We start from the raw sequence: 20,966 nt of genomic DNA on the forward strand, positions 1-20,966 counted from the left end.
CATCATCCTTTTTTCAATTTGGCTTGTTTTTTCCTGCTGATGCTGCTTCATAGACGTCAGTTCTTCATTACAAATGCAAAGAGTTCAGGGCAACCATCGAAACTGAGTACCATCATCTCTCCTGAATGTATACTTACAGCACACAAGTACCGGTACTTAACGATATCAAGATGATGGACATTTGCATATAAAGACTTTGCTAAGCTTGCTCTCATTTGCATTCTCATAAAGGATATTTACAACACAATAAGACATGAGGATAGCTGGATGCATAAGTAGACATGTGATCTGCACACAGTATTTTGCTGGTGGACTGTTTTATGCCCCCATTAGAGGAGACAACGGCTGCGCTTCCCAAATGTAATATTCATCGAGCAGTTTCCCCTTATCTTCTGTTGTGCACTACCTACTGTATTTTCAGACTACAGCAACAATGATAATCATCTCACAGCTGTCAGCTCCTAAAAGAATATACATAAACATAACACATTTGTCGAAAAAAGGAGTTGTGGGTGAAATATAAACAGTGTCCAGACCAACATCCTATCAGATGCCGTTTGTTAAGACATCGAATCTGAGAAAAGGGCCATTAAGAAAATCTTGTGGCTTTTGCTTTATTATATATATATATATATATATATATATATATATATATAAAGACAACATGCCTCCACACCAGCAATCGTCATGGCCACAGGCATTATGTTTCTGGATTGTTCATCCATGCGTCTGTCAGTACGTCACATCCTTGTTGTCAGTATACATAATAAATACTTAAAATTTGGCACAAACATCCATTTAAAGTAGCAAAAATGATTGCCCTTTAAGCTAACTTTTGTAAAAGCTTAATTTTAGTAGTTTATCATGCTAAAAATATCTAACTATTAAAGTCGTAAGCAAAAGGTAATGCGTTAACTGCAAAAATAGCAGTTTGATATGCTAAAAGAAAAGGGTTAAAAATTGACCACTAAAAATATTTTAGTTAAATATAATATAATAGTTAAAGCCGACAAATGACAACTTAACCAAACCAACTTAACTTAGTGTATATGAAAAATACATACATACATTCATACATACATATAGCCTGACATATAGCCTATGCATGGGCTAGACTGTAAACTGAACATAACTGGAACAGATGGTGAAGGGTCAGCTACTTCACCAGCTCTGATAGAGCTGTGGAAGCACCTCAAACAAAAAGGTTAACCGCTGCTTTTAATTTCACTTTCATGGACAACAGGCAGTTAAAGCTGTGACCAATTAAATTAATAGACATCACTGTTGATGGCAACAACTAACAATCAACATGATTGTTAGTTTTTGTTAGAGATAATTGCAGCGCATTCAGACTTTATTTTCACCTTTTCACATATGCTAAAATCCTTTAAATTCATTTTTCCCTCAACAATCTGCTCTCATGACACTTGAAATGTCGCTCAGGTGCCTCCCATTTCCCTTAATCATCTTTGTTTTGTTTCTACACCTTGATTGGAGTCCAGCTGTGGTGAATTCACTTGACTGGGCATGACTCACAGCTGACAATACAGAGCAAGAAAACAATATGTGGGACCTCAGGAAAGCAATAGTTGGAGATGTAGGTTTTAAATATAACATAACATCCACATAATATTATACATAGGAACCTCATTTTTGCTTTTGACAGTTCTCTTATGACCGGGGTCATGTCAACTGTTGTTGAAGATGAACTCAAGCGATTGTGCATTAGTCACCAGACTGCTTGTTTCCAGGTAAAAGTGACTCATCTTCCATAAGAGCTGCTCAGAGCTGTTGGTGCAAAAAATCACAGTAATCAGTACTCTTATGAGCATATTCTGAAGAAAAATGTTTTATTAGTGTGACAGCTTCAAGAAAGAAGACATGAGTATCTTAATGTGTGTAAAACATTTGTAGCTTGTAGCTGTCAACATATTTTTAAAACAAATTCTACAAAAATGAACTGTCATCGTTTGCATTTGTTTGGAAGTTGAGCATGGCCAGATGAGGTCTTTGTTTTTATTTCCCTATTTATTAAATAATTTCCCATCTGGTTTGTTCTTGCTTAACTGTTGTACACATCCTATTGAACAACACAGATTTTTTTCCCCCTCTCACCATCTAAAAGTTGACATTTAAACATGCAGCAGATTAGGCCTACTGTTGTGTTCGTCAAATGTCACAGCTACAGCAGAAAGTGAGAAAATTGTTCAGTGGCTCAAGGCCAAACTGAATGACAGGAATATATTATGCATTCATTGTCACAGAAACCTGTTCCTGTTTTATCACTTAACCACATTAAATGAATGCAGGGGGAACAGTGATTTAAATGAACCTGTTTATTGAATGAAATTCAACAAAGTAGGACAAACAACCAAATCCAAATAGAATACACAAGTAATACACTTATACAATTACTGTAATACAGTATCAGTTAAAAAGGAGAGAAATAGCAAATAAACATTTAGATTAGGAGAGCATGTTATTTTTTACATTAACATACCACAAAATAATAGAAAATGTTCAAAAATATGAATATGTGCAGAAACTAGGTGAAAAATTGTAATATTTATTGTAAGATTTAGCAAAGACAAAAGCACTGTTTGAAAGTACATTTTTAGGCCACAATATAATATTTTTGGGTGCTGAACAGACTTGCTGTACATAAACCTTAATATATGTCTTTAATAATATAAATCACTACATACATACAGTATATCCTTTGAATCAAAGCAGAGTAATGTTTTTACACTTGAATAAATTCAGTCAAAGAGACAGAGCTGTTTTTGCTTGTGACTGAGCAGCTGCAGATACTGTGGCTGTTTTATGAAAGCTGTGCAACCCCACTGTGTCACTTTTTGAATTTCAGTGTACTTTAAGTGATTTTTTTCCATTCAGTTTGCTTGTCAGTATGAAGTGCTCACAACATTCAGATTAAATTTGGAGTCAAAAAGATACACTGCGTCATTTGTAGGAAATACCAGCAGATACAACTCTTGCACATTTTCAAGCAAAATAAAAATTTAAGCGTAGTTGTCTTGAGGAATATTTACAACAACGCCTGGTAAATCTGCAACAATTGTGGAGGTGTGATGGCGCTGCATTCTGTGTGATATTGTCAGGATGCTTGACCCTTGACCCCGGTCCTTTCCTTTGCTCTTCCTTAGGGACAGGAAGTGATGACACAGGCAGGACAGCAACTTTTCGTGCAATGAGGCATAAATAAAAGGGTTGTAGCAGGCGGAGCTCATGGCGAGTAGGTGAGTGGACACCTGGATGATGTTCACGTAGTTCTTTCCTAAGATGGAGAAGTCTGTGTCCAGGTCAAGGATCAGATTCACCACCTGTGAAGGTAAACGATGTTCAGCATTCAGCATTTATCACAGGAAAAGTTAATTTGATTATTAATTACGGAGTTAATTTCTCTTGGAATTTGTTATCTTAAGGGAATAGTTTGACATTTTTGGACATACACCAAAAATAATGGATCAGTTTGCAAGAAAGTTTTGGTTTGAAGATTGATATTCACTGAATATTTTGCTTTCTTGCTTTTTATAACCTAAGCAATAGCATTACTTTTTAGATGCACTGTGGTACATGTACACAAGTAAATGAATGTGTAACCTGATCTTTACAAATATCAAAGTGTCAAAAAATGAAACTTTTTAGAGTTGGCTACCTGGCAACCTTACTTTGCCCACAAGATTTCATGGAGTCATTGCAATAGCTAAGATATAGTCAAGTACATAAACCACAATTTGCAGGTATTTTGTTTTCGGTTCATCTGTTAGTCAGCAGGATTACAGAAAAACTACTCAACAGATTTTCCTGTGACTTAATGAAAAGTTGCAGCATGGGGAAGAACATGTTGGAGTAGATCCAAATCATAGGGCAAACACACTTATCATTTTTCACTTTTGTTAACTTTGTGAGATAGGACATTTGCCCTTGTTGGAGGTCTTCACACTCGGAGTGCCCCTTTATTCATCATTTCATGAATCAAATCAGCACTCTCTTTCCCATCCATACCTGTAAGGGGAGCCATGAGAAGGCGAAACAGAGGACGGACACCAGCAGCAGGTAGAAGGTCTTCCTCCTCCGTCTGCTCCAAGCAGCCCTTGCAGATCTCAACTCTTGACATGCCGTCAAGCCCGACGTGGTCCTCTGCTTCAGCTGATAGGATATAGCACAGTAGGAAATGGAGACGGCAGCCAGTGGGACAAAGTAGGAGAAGAAGAGGATAAAACAGGAGTAGATGAGGCGGCCATGCTCCTGGCCATCCCAGAACTCCTCACACACAACCATCTGCAGCCCCGCTGCCCGCAGGTCCAGGTGGACTGTGTGTAGTGCTGTAGGTGTGGATAAAGCCAGAGAGGACAGCCAGATCAGGACCACCAGACCCCAGCAGAACTGGCACCCTGCTCTTTTGCGGATGGGATAAGCCACAACCACGTAACGATCCACTGCGATGGCCATGAGCGACAGCACCGCTGCGTAGACAGCTGCAGACTGCATGACAGTGACAAAATGACACATGTGGGGACCAAACACCCATCCACGCTCGTCAAAAGCATAGGACGCAGTCAAAGGGACGCAGAAGATGCACATGATCAGGTCGACCAGTGCCAGGTTGCTGATGAGAAAGTTTGTGGTGTTGTGTCTTTTCTTGTTGTGCCAGATGAGAAAGAGCAGGAGGAGGTTGCCTGAGCAGGCGACCAGCACCACGGCAGAGTAGAGAGGGATGAAGATGGGCTTAAGGTCGGACAGGAGGTCCAGGCCAGAAAAGGAAGAGACCGTGAATGGCGAGGTGGAGAAGAGGGGGTAAGAGGAGTTCCAGCAGGAGAAGGTGGCCGAGGAGTCGGACATGGATGGAGATAAAGAAGGGGCCAGAGAAGATGAGCTCACCCTGGATCTGTTGAATGACTTCTCCCAGTCCATAGCTGCAGGAGCCAGAATGAAAACTGTTTATAACCTGCTGCATATTTTGCATATTTGATCAACATTTGATCAACAACATGCTGTATATTAAACAGCATTTTGATTGAACCCAGAGTGACAGTAATGTTGTGATAAAATATGGAGATTAGAGACACAAATGATGCTGTCCACCAAACAACTTTTTAAGCAATTGCACAATCCCAGACAAATTTCCAATTTTTGTAATAAAAGAATAAATAATATGTTTCGGTACGCTCCCGTGATCTCTGTTGTGGTGAAAGGGAGCCATTAAACTCTGAGCTGTTGTTAGTCAGTCAGTCTTTTCCTCGTCTTGATGTTCCAACTAAAACAGTCCTGTTTAATATTATCGTACGTTTTTGGTCTTGGCTCATGCAAATACCGAAATTCAATGGCATAAACATTGCTTACAAACAATAGCTGCACTATCTCCAGCACCAAACAGGAAGCAGCAAATCGGACAGACCGTAAACATGGAGGAGATTTTAGGGAGGCGCAAGAATGTGAACAACTCTCATTTTTCTTTTTTTATAGAAAAGGAGGAGAAACTGGTAGAGCAAAAAGATTCACTGTTTAACGCGTTGTGTATCTGATCCATCAAATAGCAATTATTTTGGTGGGAAATTTAAATTTTTTAAATGGTTAGCCTTTCATTCCCATAGTTTACTCCAACATCTTGCCAGTGGAGGCTGATAGCGAGTTGAGATGACAAAATTCAAAATGTAAAGATTATATACAAATACATTTTATTTTTACAGATTATATTGATGTCCAATCGAGAACACAAGAACACAATCATCATATGATGCATTTTATCTTGAGTTTGTGTTTTTGCAAAACTATAGGGAACTGTTAATATGTCATATTTCATAAAGGGAGTTTGGGGTATTTTCCACCAGGAGTAGAATGGGAAAAAATTTCATAACAAATCTAGTTTTAGTCTGGTAGACAGTGACCCTGCAAGTTCCCCAGTCTTTACAAAATGGTGCAGTGAGTTACTAAAATCTCATATTATCTCTAGATGTGAGAGGGTGTCAGACTTTATTCTTTTCAAAGTACTTAAAAGTCCTCCGTGTGGTAGGCATTAGTGTCCATCTTCAAAACTCACTTTCATCTGCCTGAACTTCACATCTTATCTGCCTCTCCTCCTCACTCTACAACTCTCACCTTTTTATTTCTCTCTGCTTCTCCAAATCTTTTCCATCTCAATCTTTGGAAAACGTGTTTTGGTTTTTATGACCAATGATCCGCCCCATCATGTTTCTTTCTGGCTCTTCTTTTCGTTTTAGCTCTGGTCATATACAGCAGAGACAACTTCTGGACTGATTCTCAGAGATTTGTCTTCCTGAACATCTGCTGAAACATCTGTGTATGTAATCTACACTGACTTTAATGATCCAGCTCTTGCAGAGAAATAAGAGATTCTCATCTGCCACTGTACAATACGATTTCATGCAAAGACTTGAAAATAGGCATGAATGCTGATTTATTCTACTTTTTACACAGAGGTTGTCTCTCATGGCTGCGACTTGAGAGATTTGATCAATAACAAAAACCGCATGACAGAAATTGAGCCACTGAGAACACTTGAGTGGTTTTTCTATTCAAATTTGCAATATAAGAAAGTTACAATTGTCTTCAAAATGAATATTTTGCACTGAATGGCATATATATATATATATTTTTACTTTTTGGCATCTTCACAGATTGCAGTGCATAGATGTAGATTTGTGAACACGTCACCCTCAATTAAGAACATTTGTCCCCACCATAAATATATATATATATATATATATATATATATATATATATATATATATAGCAAAGAACTTTTATTTTGACAAATTTAAAGAGATTTACACCATAAACTGATGCAAAAAAAGGCACAATCAGTGCGTAAAAAATCTCCAAAATACAGAAAACTAAGTGTTTGAGCATTAGCATTTTCTGGCAGCGGACCCCCAAACCCCTTGTGTAATGTGTACCCCCCAGTATCGAAACAAAATTTACACCCTTGCTGTGGTACTTCCTCAATTTGACAATTTTATAAATAATAACAAATCAAACTATCAACACAAATAATAAACAATTAGAATCTACAAAGATCTAACTAACCAAAATCAATATAGGAGAAATGGTACACTTCTTATGTAAATGACAATCCTCCCCCAACCTACTGTAGAGCATGACTAAGTGCTCATTAATGACCCACTTAGGCTGAGACCCCCTGACCGCACCATTTGTCATAATGTCACTGTATTTTTCTCACTAAATTACATAACTTTTTCTAGGGTGATTGGTTTAATCGTGTCAAACACTGATGACCACAGAAAACAAATAGGTATTCTTCTCATGCTGAATGAGTATATTGCCTCATTGACCTGATCAGTGATAAACTGATTTGCACATATTTCACATACCTCTGTTTGCTTTTTATAAAAATCATATATAAAGCAGCACTTAACCCTCTCAGACCTGAGCAAATTGGCTTTATTTTTTTCAAAAGCATTGGAAAAAGGCAATGAACAACAAGAAATGACCTAAAATTTGAAAAAAAAGAATGAAAGAAATTAAAAAGTAGCGAGAAAATTACCTGGCAATTATGAGGGATATATATATATATGTATACAAATTCAAAATTTCAAAATATAATTTTTTCACTTTCTTTTTAGACAAATCTTTAGGTTGTTTACTTTATGCCTTTTTACCAATTTCTTGCCCATTCTTTCATGTTTTCAAATGAAATCAAACAGATATGCTCACATGCACGAGGAAATTGACATCACTCCGGGCTTCAAAGGGTATATACACAAAATAAACCTTATTTTAAACAATAATTTCCACTCTATAAATAATCAGATGCAATTTTGATTGTTATCAGAGTGCATGCATGTTCAAAAAGTAGTAATTAAAGGAAAAAATACCTCCTGAAAGATGTCAGTCTGACATTTTTTAAATGATTTCCTCAGCCCGGCACCTGTTTGCGTCTGTGTACGCAGAGTCCTACTGTTTTGCAGCCTCACCTCTTTCCTGCAGCCCGCTCTCCTTCAGAATAAAGAGGTGTGCACACTCTCTCTCTCTCTCACAGCATACATGTGTGTTCATGTGAATGAGTCACCTCCACTAAGATGGCTTGCCTGTCACCACTGCCAATGAACAATCATTATAATCTCCTATGATATTCCTCTAGGGTACTATAGCGCCACTCTGGTAATAAATAGTGAATTTAAAATGACCTTGTCCTGTTTTAACGGTGTTTTTAATGTCTCAGAATCATTAGAATTTTCCTTTTGGGACTTATAATGTGACTCTGGTTTTATGTAGTCGATTTATGCTGACCCCGACACATTTTATAATATTATTTCTCCTATATTGTTAGTCATATTATCCTAAATAACTGTGTAACAGACATCTTAACTGAATGGAAGAGTTGACTAAATTATTATGTTCTACTTGAATAATTTTCCAGCTCTGAGGTTTTTCAGAATTAGGCCGCTTTCAAACACACCCAGAAACCTACATCAGGGATCTGAACGGAAATTGAACAATTAAGGGACAAACCACGATCTGTCCCCAGCAGTACACATCTTAAATATTCATAAAACAAAGACTAATTTAAAAATTGTGAGTCTTGGTGCCAGAGCTACCAAAGAAAAGTGTGTGACCAGTGTGACTGATCAAGTGAGTGTCTGCAAAGGGTAATCCAGGACATAATTCATTTGCATGGTACAACTTAAAGGTAGCAGAGGTTTGATTGTGAAGTTACTGAACATGTCAATGAACCCGAGGCCGAGGAAAATATTTGAGCATTTATAAAGCATTTTTATCATTATTTTGTAATTAATTTCATGTATCTTTGGAGTCTTAATAATTCAAGTTTGTAACAAATAATGGTCACCGTCAATGCAACAGAGTGAAGCACTCTGACCAGCGCACCACATGCATTGTGGAGCAGACAGTAACCGCAAGTGTCGGTCCTTTTCACGTGCATAATTGGGTCATTAATGTCCACCTGCCTATTGAGGTTTTTTTTAGGTCATTGGATGCTGAGTGAAGGCGGTCTTTCCTGTTCCACAAGCCCTGATGGTCATGGAAAAAAGGTACTGGAAAGTCTTGGACTCCAAGGTGTGGAATGAGTCACGTCGTGTATTCGACTCAGATTTACACACATACGATGATTGTAGACTTGACAACTCAAAAAAAAAAGACTTACACCTTGACTTGGACTTAAATACCTACAACTTGTGACGTTACTTGGATTTGAGCCTTTTAACCTGGAAATACTTGATTGATTTTCTGTCAGCACTGTTTATTCCCAGCAATTTGACACTTAATCCCAAAATGATCCACTTTGTTTAGATCAGTTGGACAGCATCCAATCAAGTTACAGGAGAGAACCATGAAGAACTACCGCTGCGTTACTGAGCAGCAGTCGAAAAAAATATGACACCAAAGGCAATTTTGGTTCATGTACAAAACTTACAGTGGTAAAGAAAAGATAAACTGCAGTATGCAAAACATCCAGGCTGAATATTACAGATAGGGGCTCAGTAATTTCCAACTTTGTTTAATATTTGAAGTTTGACAGAGAAAAGCAAGTCAAGGATAATATTAACATAGTAGCAAGCTAATGCTTAGCTAATGTTAGCTTAACAGGTAAATATCTTTAAAACACTTGTTTTAACAAATAAATGCACTTTCAAAAGCATTCGTGATTTTTGTAAATTTATTTTTGGCATTTAATTTGTCTAAGAGCACATTCTGACTTGTTTAAGACTCAAAAATTAAACGTTAGGATTTGAAACTTGACTCAGGACTCGCCTGTCTTGACTTTGGACTTAAGTGCAAAGACTTGAGACTTATTTGTGACTTGCAAAACAATGACTTGGTTCGACCTCTGCTTGGACTTGTGAAGATGTTGTTAACAAATGCAGTATCCAGTTCCTTGATATCCAGCTTTACTGAAGACATTATTGAATCATGATGCAATCCAACACCTGAAAGAGAAGCCAACTTTCTCATTAACAGTGTTGACTGTTTAATCACTGCTATTGTCAGCCAACACAAAAAGCATAAAGCCCATTTGGTTAATTTTCCTTTCAAGTGCTGCCTTTGTCTTCACTGTCAATACTGTTTTTTTGTTTTTTGGTGTAGTTTCATTCATTCTCTGTCCCCTTATGTGAGTGTTTTCACATTCTGCCTCTCTAAAATCACATCTCCACTTTACCCAGCCGGACTCGTCATTGCTGTTCTCAAACTATCCACCAGATGCCCTCAGCCTTTTTAAAATCATCTGGGCTTGCCCCTGCAGTAACCCCTCTCAGCCACTCCCATCACATGACCTTTCCTGCCCAACTGCTCACCTGTTTCCACTTTACTTCATCAAATCTGCCTGTTGTCTGTTGCAAAATTGTCAATGTTGGTTTTGAGCCTCTGTTATGCTGTTTACCTGAACCTGTCTGCATGCTAGTACTTTTCTCTGTCCCATTCCTGCCATCTTGATAACTCAGTCGGCTACTACTTCTGTTTGGATATACCAGTAAAGGTATGTACGTTTACCTTTGCAATACACCCCCAAATTGTTGCTGTTGGCCCACAATGCCTGAATTTGGGCTCTTCCTTTGTTACTTTGCAGTTACCTGCATGATGAAAACTTAATCACACTGACACCTGTCATGTGTCATTGAAGTGGCTGAAGAATTTTGTTATTGGTATCTTCATTGTCTTCCAGTTTCATTTAAAAGATAAATGGGTATTTTCATCCTTTGAGGTGTTTTTCCTTGCGTGTTTGATGTTAATACACAATGGGCCTCATGCAAGAAACGAACAAATCTTTCTTATTTTTGAGGTTACATGTATGTTACCTGAGTATCTTAATCCCATGCCACTTTCTACTTATACTCCATTATATTTTAGTGGGAAATATTGTACTTTTTACTTGACTACTATTATTTGAAACATACTTTACCAATTAAGAGTTTTGCACACATACCAAAAGTATGAAAATATACAAGTGCAGCTGAAACTGAAGAGAAATTTAGGAGAATGTTGCAGCATGAGGCCTATTTTTAAACTGTGGCTTCAGTGAAAAGCAGCTTGAACAGTAGCTGCTGCTGGGATTTAGTTTATGTCCAAGTGGTCTCATACTGGGAGGAATTTCTTTGGTGTTGGAAGAATATTGGCATCCAACTGGGCCTTGAGCTGTCCCGATGGGGTGACTGATCGACCAGGGGTGAGTGTGATCCAGTGCTTGTCGTGGGTTGTTTTTGGTTTGTGTGCACGGCCATGAACCCTAGCACATGAAAGGGGTTAATAGATGCCAGAGCTGCTGCTGTGCACATAGGAGAACAGGGGAGGCTGCAGCAGAAAAAAAGGAGAGTCATATAAATTAATAATTCTGCATCTCACACTCTTGATATTTGATAAAGTGGTTTTATTGTCATTCAAAGATCCAGCCTCTTTCCAAAATGCATTTATTTGCAAACTCTATGAATATAAATACATGTGTAAAAATTAAGCATGAAGTATAGTGTTAATACTATTATGACATTTGGGGTTAAATGGTCTTTTGCTAAGGGGACACCACAGTGGCTTTCTCAATTAACACCTTCAGCAGATGGAAATTACATTTGAATTGAGAATGGGTGCAAATCAGATGTTAATTTCCTGCAGTTCACTTCTTCACACTATCATTTGTCACTGTGTAACCTATTACCACAAAGCCATGTGAGACCTTTGGAGTTAGCTAGTCACTGAGTTCACTCACTGAAATTGTAATGAGTATCCTCAAGAATAAGTTAAATAAAGTCTGCTTCATGAGGTAAAGATAAGTGATGTTATTTGTTCCGCACTTGAGGGAAAAATTAGAACAAATGCTATTTTACTGGTGTAGGTTCAGATGATTTCACACTTTCGGCCCTCTGGGTCCTAGAAGATGGACAGCAAGATAATAACGGGGGTTCCCAAAGGTTTTAATGTTAAGGACCTCAACTGAAATTAATTCCCATTATAGAGTGAAGCTATGGCTGCCATTATTCATATGAACACTGCTTGAGAAGATTTTCCCAGGCTAGAATTATTTTATTCAGAATAACATTTAGTTTCATTTATGACATAAATATAGTCAACAATAATAGTCTACCTGACTTGGGTTATAATGTTCAATTTTTGCTGAAGCTGTTCCAGCGAAGTGTTAATTCAACTTTCTAGTCATTGTTGACATTGTCCTCTAGTTGGCCACATACAACCTGCATAAGCTTCCCAGGCAAACACAGAATATTAGTAAGATCAGAAACTATGAGGAATAAAAATGCTTTCTAGTATTTGGTATAGTTATTTCCATACTGAAGCATAACCTAAAACAACTGAGATGGATATAGTTTTATTGTGATTTACATGAGTTTCACCCATGGGTACTGAAGTCTTTATAATCCCATCTGTCAGTTTATTATTAGCAAGTGATAATAATGTGTCAAAGTAACAAAGAGGCATTCTATGTAAGATATTAATAGCCAAACTTATAAAAATATTGCATGCAGGAGTCCACTTTGGATCCTGTTTTTCCCATAATGCAACTCTATAGCATCCCAGCCTGGTAAAAGTCAACGATTTACTATACTTTGTGGATGAATTAAAATAGGTTCTTTGCAGTCATCTAAAAGTAATGCAGTTAGATCACAGAGGAGAAACCCGCTACACTTACCCTTTTGCTTGCTTACATGTACAAATACACACACGTTTGTAATTGTGTAGTTGTAAGGGCCCTCAATCAGATAATGCATTCCCGCCGCACTAATCATTACAACCAAGTCCCTACACCAGGGATACTCAATTTATGTTGCTTGGGGGCCACTTTTGCCAACACCAGCTGTTGTCATTAACAGAACTGTGCATTCTTCTAACTTCTTCTTCACTTTGCAAATACATCCAAAATCTTTAATCGATTCTCACAAACACAGAAGTACAAGAGCACACACTCAAATGTGCCTAAGAATAGTATAACCTATCTACCTGAATATAACAGTGCCCTTACTTCAGCTTATGTGCAGACAAATGAACAGAATCAATTATACTTGTTTTTATTGAAATGTGGGTAAAACTTCACTGGTAAAACCAACATGGCAAAAATAAAGATGTTACACAAAATGTTTCACTGTTTTCAGATATACACCCCAAAGAATTCCTGTTCAAGATGTCACCATATTTCAAAAACAGAAAAATAATGTTTACAAGATGTTATAAAAGTTTCATTTACAACATGTTACTGCATGTGGTCCTTTACTTACTTTATACTGTATACTCAACGTCGAGAGCCATTCTTGTAACAGATATAATGTGGATCACTACGCAGAGATGCTAATTCTTCTGCTACAGGACAAACAAGTCTAATTATAGGTTTGTTATTATATATTTCCATGGTGTGCTCTGGATGGAGGGATGAATAACAAGGACTGAATAAGTAGTTAACACTCAGTTGCTGGGGATACAGAGGACGATGACAGGCTGTAATTGCTTCTGTGACTGCTGTTAACAAAGGCTTTCGCCAAAACACTGCTATGACATAACACAGCTCAGAATGAGCGTGGGGGTAACAAGTCACCCCTACTGAATGCACATTGAATTAGTTCATTCTTCAGTGTTACTATTTTAACACACTCATTTCTCCGGGCTGTGAGTGTCATCTTCCTCGAGGTTGGGTCTCTCTCCCTCCGTGTTTTCATTGCTCTGTGTTTGGTTTGGTTCAGCTGGTTCGTTTTTCTGAGACGGCCTCAGGAGATATTCCAGCTCCTCAGCGCTGATGGCCACCTTCTCGGGAATCAACCACCTCTTGAAGTGTTCAAGAGCGCTAGGGAAGAGAGGTACACAAGGTATTAAGATGGGAAGAGGTCTCAAGATGTGAGAGACCTGCTATCCTTAGAACACATGATGTGAAGTAATTCTGTTTAGTAAAGAAAATTACACAAACTAGTAAATTCAGAGCATACTACAGGCAAAGGTAAGAGCTATTCCTGCAGCATTCAAAGCTAGAATATACTCTATAGTTAGATGTAAGTAGGATGCAGTCTTTTCTTGGGGTTAAATGGGGCAGCTGTAAACTGACCAGAAAGTCAACTGAGAATAGAGTTGCTCCTCTGGCAGGATAGCCCTTCACCTAATGTTTGCATCTTTGCAGAGGTACATGTATGCAACAACATAATCCATCCTTCCCATCCTACCTCTCATCCATGTCGCCGCCTTGGAAGAGCTCTGAGGTCTGAGCGTCGTGCAGAAATCTATCCCAACATTCTTTCTTAGCTTGAGACAACGAGCGCAACATGTCCCTGGAGGTCACATCACTTGACTGGCCCTTTAATTTCTTTAGGCGATTCTCTGCAGCAAAACATAGACCATAAAAAAAAACCCAAAACTGTTGTGTACATCTTAAAATATATACATTTTATTAGCATTAATGAATGGAGGGTTAAGGGCAGTACCTTTCTGACTTTGCCAGAGCACTCACAGCAGTTTTGAGTTTCAGTGTCTCTCAATATACCATCAGTTTGGGGCTATTTTGCCATCATCATATTGGTCTGAGTATTTTTTAAGGATAAACAAAACTAAAAATTATCTTTTTTTTATCATTTCTACTATTTAGCCAAACATCTGACAGATTGAGAAATTAGCTGACAATGAAAATAATCATTAATCGTAGCCCTTTATCACAGTGGTATTTGGGGATGTTTCCTCTCTTTGTATACAGCTCATTGGTTAGTCAGTTACTCTAGGGTTAAGGATTATTATCTTTATATCTTTCTCTTTGGTTAATCATCAGATTGTTTCCTCAGTTAACTGATTTATCATTTAGTCAGAAACACTGGTTCCCAACATGGGAGTCCTATCCCCACTAGGGGTCACCAAAGCTTCCCAGGGGGTAGCAAGGCCTTCCTGGGATTAAGGGGAGCTGGAAAACTTAAAAAAATAAAATAAAATAAAAAAATCTGTAGTCCTTTATCTCATATCTCAACATGTCATTAATTTCTATGAAGAAAACCCAAATAAAACAGTTAGTTTTTATGTTTAGATTATTATTCAAGATATACATTTACAAATATGGTATGGTGAGGACCTGACCAAAAGTTATATTTACAGAGCCTTCGCTCTCTGCTCAACATCCTCGTGTTGCTTTAGAAAAGAATGAAGTTTAAATAATCAAAGAGCTAACAGAACAACACCCTACCCTGGGGGGTAAGAAAATTGTGATTTGTCAAAAAAGGAGCCTAATAAGTAAATATGACTAAAATAAACACATTTAAAAATGAAATAAAAAATACAGAAAAGGAATTGTATTTTCTTTTAAATCCTCAAAATATTGGGAAAATTCATCTCTATTGTGATTCACAGGAAATAATCTGCTCAAAATTTCTGCAATTTTTTCGTCATTCTCAAACTTTCTTCTAGTTATTGTGTTCACTATTTAGGTTAATTGTACAATTTATCTGTTGCTCTGTACTGTTACTGTTATGCATTAAATAAAAAATGAAATATGCATAAAATGCTTCACTTATGAATCTTCAGTTTACGCAATGAATAGAAAATGGGTCGCATAAGGAAAAAGGCTGGGAACCACTATTTTCTAAGACATCAGAAAATAGTAAAAAATAAAATAAAATAATAAAAAGTCTTTTAGGAATTTGAAACCCTGTCACTCCTACAATCCCCCATACAATTTGACTGATGCTTGGTGTGTGCCATATTAGGGTGGATGGAGGACAAGGTGAGCTGAATATGACGGCCTTGAAAGGACCAAAAAGTGGCAGGGAGGATGTTTGTACCTAAACTGGCTATGTAGATCTCAGAATCCTCCATGGGTTCCCATTTGGCGCTGGGAGAACTGGTATTGGTTCCATTTGACTGTCCATTGACCTGCACTGGTGCTGCTGGCTGGAATGAGTCTTTGAACTCCGTGTTATTGTCCGGGGTTGTCTCGGCTTGTGTCCCCGGCAGACTGGAGCAGATCTCGGTCCACAGCTCCCCGCTGGACCGGACCTCCTGGGTCTCAAAGTCGTCAATCATTCTGGTGTACTGAAAACAGAAGTCAACATTTGTTAGCGTTAGCCCTGTGCTGTTAATGGCGTTTTTCTAACAGCAATACAAAAGCGGGCATGTTCGTGAGACATTTTCACTAAAGACAAAAAAGGAAACTAGAAAGATTGTCAAATATTTAACGCAGCAATGAAAAACTGAGCTTTACAGTTCATCAACATACTTAGCTAAACTGGTATCTACCTATTGTTTTGACTCTTGTTGTGCATTTAAAATTTTCTTCAAACGGTTTGTCATTTCAATACATAAAACCACGTCTTACCTGTGTGGGAAAATCTCAAGAATCACCTCCTTTCCTTTTATGTATGTATTTAAAGATTAAAGGTTAGCCTCACTGGCTAACTGTGTCCATGATCCACAATCTTTAATGAGTGACAGCCCACTTCCTTATTTAGCGTCATATTATTGGACTTCGCAGCCGCCAATCAAAATGTCTTGAGTTGTGATTGGATGTCTAGGGCTTGATGCTGGTGGGTCGGCATCTTATTGGCCAGGCGTTGCGTTTCGCTCAGAAGGGAATCAGGAAGTTTGGCTCAGCTGGAAGAAACGGTGGCGAAGTACGAAAGGTAAACAAGCTCTTATGACCTCTGTTGAATTATCATAATCGTAAGTATTGACTACTTGAGTAGCTGACATTAGCATTGACAACCCTTTAATAATGTTATATGTCCATAATGTAACGTTAATTTGTCACTATCGCATTAAACTTTGAAGCTAGATCAGCTCGCTTGCTAACTGTCAACTTCACTGCCTCTGCTGTTTGCGATCATTCACAAACCTGTAATTTCTGACTATTAAATGTATGTTACAGTTACGCGTGTGTCGTGCATTCAGGTTTGCATGCGCTGATCATCATGTCACTGCAGGGAGATCCGGTGTAGGAGATGCACGCAGCGGTGCGCCTGGCAGTAGTGGCAGTCCCGATGGGTGTGCTGCTGTCCCGGACCATGGCGTGGATGTCCAGCGGCAAGACACATCCAGAGCTCATCAGCAGGCTCAGGGGTAATGGACTCATGTCAGGGACCTGAGGTTTGACATTACAAGGTCTTTGACTGAAAACCTCAAGTCCACAATAAAATAATAAACATATTCAGAGTGTGACAGTAGGTGCTTTTACACTTTATTTTAAATAAAGTGGGTGATATTTCTCCTTCACATGGTGAATATTGGCTAAGCAGATAGAAATATGTGGAAGGTCATTTTACCCAGAATTGGAATTAAAAGATAAAAACAAACTATTAGGCCTATTTTATTGTATTGTTCACGATTATCTGGATATATTTGAATGTTTTCTTATGAAACAAAACCAAAAAGGGCCACTGAAATGATAAATGAATACTAAAGTTTGCAATTTCTAATTGGGAAGTAACGTTTAAACTGTTTAAAAAGGAAAAAGGAAAAGCTAATATGTTAGAAAAACAACTGAGATACAAAAAAATTAATGTGTAATAGAAAAAAATAACATTTAAAGGAACAGTGTGTAAGATTTAAGGGGATTTAGTGGCATCTAGTGGTTAGAATTGCAGATTGCAGCAAACTTAAATTTCTCCCTGTGATGATTCCTTCAGTGATCATTGTTCAGGAAGTTTTCACTGGGAGCCAGTGACAGTGTTTGTTTTTTTCTGTTGTGGGCTACAGCAGAGACATTGGTGAAAGAGGACCTGCATCCTGTTTAGATATAAACAGCTCAATATAAGGTAACAAAAACACAATGATTCTTTTTTTGTGATTATTTACTAAAAAAACACACTTTTATTCAATGTTTACCAATATATCTCCCTAAATCATACACACTGGACCTTTAATTGTAAAAAATGCTAAAAAAGTGAATGGCAAAAACTTAAATGTGTAATGGAAAAGGAAAACATAAACCTTTCAAAGAAAACTGGAAAGGGAAAATGCTTAAAGCTAAAAACATATAATATCATCTTTTTGTTCTTCCATTTGTTCATTTAAACTGTTTGCATTTGCAAAGTTTAGAGAACTGTATCACTGAACTGTAATGCAGCCCTTAAGATCAGAAAAAGACTACATACATGCTACATCATGGTGTTACAATTACCAAAATCTCACACAATTATCAAAAAAAGATGAGAATATTGTTATATCACCTAGTTTTAAATAGTGGTCATTATCTTTTTTTCCTGAAAAGTCTGTATTAATTAGTGTTTCCTTCAATATTAATTGGTAAGGGGGAAAACAAATCAACGTGGAAAAGGATTTCAAAATCACAGACTTCCTTTTGTGCACATTTCACATATGTTTCAGTTCAGCTCAGTGTCATTGCTTCCTCTTTTCTTCTCCAGATCACGGTGTGATCCGCAGCGACCAAGTGTTTAATGCCATGCTGGCTACAGACAGAGGGCTCTACTCTACGGACTACCCTTATGCAGACTCTCCTCAGTCCATAGGTATTCACTCCACTCACTCTTTTCAGAAACATACTTCTCTGTCAATATGGTGACAAGTGTTTGAGTGAAAACATGTCATGATCTCAGATGCATGCTTTGACTGTTTTATGAAATTTTCTTCTCAAAGGCTACAGGGCAACCATCAGCGCACCGCACATGGTGAGAAACAAACACTGAACTGCTTTGGGATGTGAGCAGATTTCTTAAGATGAACTCTTTTTCACTTACGTTCATGCACATGATTGACTGTGTGTTTTCCTGTGGTGGTCTGACAGCATGCTCATGCATTGGAGCTGTTAAGTGACAAACTAACTGAAGGGGCATCGGCGCTGGACGTGGGTTCAGGAAGTGGATATCTCACAGCCTGTTTTGCAAGGATGGTAAGCTCTGTGTAAGCTTTTGATATGTTTCCCACCAGTTGGCATAACAGACAGTATGTGAGTGAGCGGCATTTTTCTGCTGTTTGTAGACAGGACCCAGTGGTAGAGTGGTTGGCATTGAACACATTGATGAACTAGTTCAAATGTCGATAAAAAATGTGAGAGCTGACGACCCAGAGCTGCTCACCTCTGGACGCATCAGACTCGTAGGTGAGTCAGGAGATGTCCAAGTCACACGTCTATCAAATGTTGATGTTGCACAGCTACAAAAGTCGATAAAAGTCGCACCTGTACCTGTCCACAGTGGGAGACGGAAGGCTCGGCTACCCGGACGGAGCGCCATATGATGCCATTCATGTTGGTGCAGCTGCAGCTACTGTTCCTAAAGCTGTAAGGACATATATTGCTTTTACTCCTCTGAAAATAGAATAAGAGAAATCATGCACTTATCTAGCTCTATCCAAAGTCAAAAAGTAATGCACAGAGAATTAAAGACATTGCAGTACATCTACAATAATAAAGGGAATCTTAAACAGTCACAGTTTCTCAAGTACTGTTAGCTGTGAAGGATGTTTGGTATGCAGACTACAGAAGTGTCTCTATGCTGAATTAGTCACTAAACTTTTACTTTTTTTTTTAAATTAATTTGTATTTTCATATCATTTTTAATTTATGTTTTCGGTTTAATTTAATTTCACTTTAATTTCTAGAGTGGGTGTGCTCATTGCAGTTTTGATTTTTCTTTTTTTTGTATAAAAATGTTTTCTTGTCATGTTGACAAATTTGAGCAAATTGACAGAGACTAAAACTAAAGACATTTTCTGTTTATTTTCTTAAATTTTTTTTTTAAATAACTACACAATATCATTCTAAAGTCTAGTTTTAATTTTTTATTTCTGTCAACTAAAATGTTTTTCACACCAAGTTTTGGATTTCAGGATTTTAGTTTTTGTTAACAACGTTGGCTGAATTTGCCTTTTGAGTACCACCTCATGAAATATTTGATTTGTGCCCTCTCTTTGTTGAAGCTCTTGGAGCAGCTGAAGCCTGGTGGGCGTTTGGTTCTCCCCGTGGGCCCTGACGGTGGCAGTCAGGTGCTTGAACAGTACGATCGGCAGAGCGATGGGACCTTTCTCAAGAAAGCATTGATGGGAGTAGTATACGTCCCCCTGACTGACAAGAGGCGTCAGTGGCCTGGGTATTGCACAAAAACACTCATAACTTATCATTTTTACACCAAAATCAGTGAAGGAAAACCATGTTATGCACTGACAAACCTCCTACAGGTCTTTTTCACTGTATCTTATGCATAAGTCACATCCCCCTCCATCCTGTAGCTTGTCCCTGATTATATCCATGCTATTCTTCCTTCTCTCCCCAGAGGTGAGCTCTGACTGCAGTGTGGTTGCCCCCGCAGGAGGTGGCGTTGGTGCTGCATCTCCGGCGCCCCTTAGTGCTCCTCGTGGTTTCACTGAGCTCCAGTCTTAACGGCCACCTGTCCCACTGGGTGGTCACCTAGCAACGTACAAGGAGGATCTCACTCTGTTAGCTTAACCAGATTGTCTTCCAAGAGTGATAAAACGGTGAAGGAGTGAATGAGCGACCACAGCTGGACTGATGACCTTACTCCCAGAATCCTCTGAGTCATTTCGACATTGATAAGGATGTTAAATGTGGATGACAAAGAAAGGTTGTCTGAGATCAAAATGATTCACAGTATTGATGCATATGTCAGTTTAGCCCTGAGAAAAATGCAGTTTCAGCTTAAGGAGCTACAGGATGTGTTCATTTGGATGCTTGTGGGAAATTCAGATGAGCAGTAAATTTGTGATTTTGTGTGTAATTTTATGGGAACGCTTTGACTATGAATGCAGTTAAGACAAACTGAGGTACAAGCCAAGGATGATACATGAAATTTCAGTAAATTAACAAAGTAATATATATTTTTGGTAAGAACTTCCTCTTTCTGGCTTCATATTCTGTATGTTTAGGATGCGTGCTATCAGACATTTGTCACTGTAGAACAGAGGGGTAATTGTGCCAAAAACTGATCAGTTAAAGCACTTTTTTAAATATACAACTATTGAATTATGTGTAGACTTACAAGATTTATTAATAAAACCTGCTAAATGGATACTTA

General features: G+C 38.1%; 3 protein-coding genes and 1 long non-coding RNA gene across 8 annotated transcripts; 2 read left to right on the plus strand and 2 right to left on the minus strand.

The window, feature by feature from the left end:
* Positions 1 to 852: 852 nt before the first annotated feature.
* Positions 853 to 5,247, plus strand: LOC148187451 (uncharacterized). Its single transcript, XR_015778655.1, has 3 exons — positions 853 to 1,751; positions 3,165 to 3,349; positions 4,034 to 5,247. It is a non-coding gene; the product is annotated as an uncharacterized LOC148187451 (long non-coding RNA).
* Positions 1,786 to 4,935, minus strand: prlh2r (prolactin releasing hormone 2 receptor). Its single transcript, XM_042501400.2, has 2 exons — positions 4,027 to 4,935; positions 1,786 to 3,341 (listed from the first exon to the last, which is right to left on the minus strand). The coding sequence occupies exons 1-2, from the start codon at positions 4,933 to 4,935 to the stop codon at positions 3,021 to 3,023; spliced, it is 1,230 nt and encodes a 409-aa protein (XP_042357334.1). The 3' UTR covers positions 1,786 to 3,020.
* Positions 5,248 to 10,361: 5,114 nt separating the features above from the next.
* Positions 10,362 to 20,960, plus strand: pcmtl (l-isoaspartyl protein carboxyl methyltransferase, like). 5 transcript variants are annotated; one of them, XM_088087574.1, is made up of 10 exons: positions 10,362 to 10,498; positions 16,494 to 16,601; positions 16,902 to 17,037; positions 18,342 to 18,446; positions 18,574 to 18,605; positions 18,722 to 18,826; positions 18,916 to 19,036; positions 19,131 to 19,216; positions 19,855 to 20,024; positions 20,244 to 20,960. In XM_088087574.1, exons 3-10 carry the CDS (start codon positions 16,920 to 16,922, stop codon positions 20,278 to 20,280), a joined length of 774 nt encoding a protein of 257 aa, XP_087943700.1. In that variant the 5' UTR covers positions 10,362 to 10,498; positions 16,494 to 16,601; positions 16,902 to 16,919; the 3' UTR covers positions 20,281 to 20,960. The 5 variants fall into 5 exon arrangements, with proteins under 5 accessions (XP_087943700.1, XP_087943703.1, XP_087943701.1 ...); XM_088087575.1 differs by having other exon boundaries at positions 10,367 to 10,498; positions 16,494 to 16,641; XM_088087576.1 differs by having other exon boundaries at positions 10,367 to 10,498; positions 16,870 to 17,037.
* ccdc32 (coiled-coil domain containing 32) lies at positions 13,016 to 16,452 on the minus strand. The gene is made up of 4 exons (XM_042500970.2): positions 16,298 to 16,452; positions 15,765 to 16,014; positions 14,169 to 14,322; positions 13,016 to 13,798 (listed from the first exon to the last, which is right to left on the minus strand). The coding sequence occupies exons 2-4, from the start codon at positions 16,003 to 16,005 to the stop codon at positions 13,609 to 13,611; spliced, it is 585 nt and encodes a 194-aa protein (XP_042356904.2). The 5' UTR covers positions 16,006 to 16,014; positions 16,298 to 16,452; the 3' UTR covers positions 13,016 to 13,608.
* Positions 20,961 to 20,966: the final 6 nt, after the last annotated feature.

This window comes from Plectropomus leopardus, chromosome 14 (assembly GCF_026936395.1).
Source record: "Plectropomus leopardus strain MGB_pleo_1.0 chromosome 14, ASM2693639v1, whole genome shotgun sequence".
Classification (NCBI taxonomy): domain Eukaryota; kingdom Metazoa; phylum Chordata; class Actinopteri; order Perciformes; family Serranidae; genus Plectropomus; species Plectropomus leopardus.

What these genes read in the sequence shown, in the direction of transcription:
- prlh2r (XM_042501400.2), bottom strand. Translation starts at nt 4,935, where the DNA reads ATGGACTGGGAGAAGTCATTCAACAGATCCAGGGTGAGCTCATCTTCT. An exon ending in TCTCATGGCTCCCCTTACAG is followed by an intron (nt 3,342 to 4,026) that starts GTATGGATGGGA and finishes TTACCTTCACAG; the next exon opens with GTGGTGAATCTGATCCTTGA.
- ccdc32 (XM_042500970.2), bottom strand. Translation starts at nt 16,005, where the DNA reads ATGATTGACGACTTTGAGACCCAGGAGGTCCGGTCCAGCGGGGAGCTG. An exon ending in GATCTACATAGCCAGTTTAG is followed by an intron (nt 14,323 to 15,764) that starts GTACAAACATCC and finishes GTTTTGCTGCAG; the next exon opens with AGAATCGCCTAAAGAAATTA. An exon ending in GGCGGCGACATGGATGAGAG is followed by an intron (nt 13,799 to 14,168) that starts GTAGGATGGGAA and finishes TCTCTTCCCTAG; the next exon opens with CGCTCTTGAACACTTCAAGA.
- pcmtl (XM_088087574.1), top strand. Translation starts at nt 16,920, where the DNA reads ATGCACGCAGCGGTGCGCCTGGCAGTAGTGGCAGTCCCGATGGGTGTG. An exon ending in GCTCATCAGCAGGCTCAGGG is followed by an intron (nt 17,038 to 18,341) that starts GTAATGGACTCA and finishes TTTCTTCTCCAG; the next exon opens with ATCACGGTGTGATCCGCAGC. An exon ending in TGGACGCATCAGACTCGTAG is followed by an intron (nt 19,037 to 19,130) that starts GTGAGTCAGGAG and finishes ACCTGTCCACAG; the next exon opens with TGGGAGACGGAAGGCTCGGC.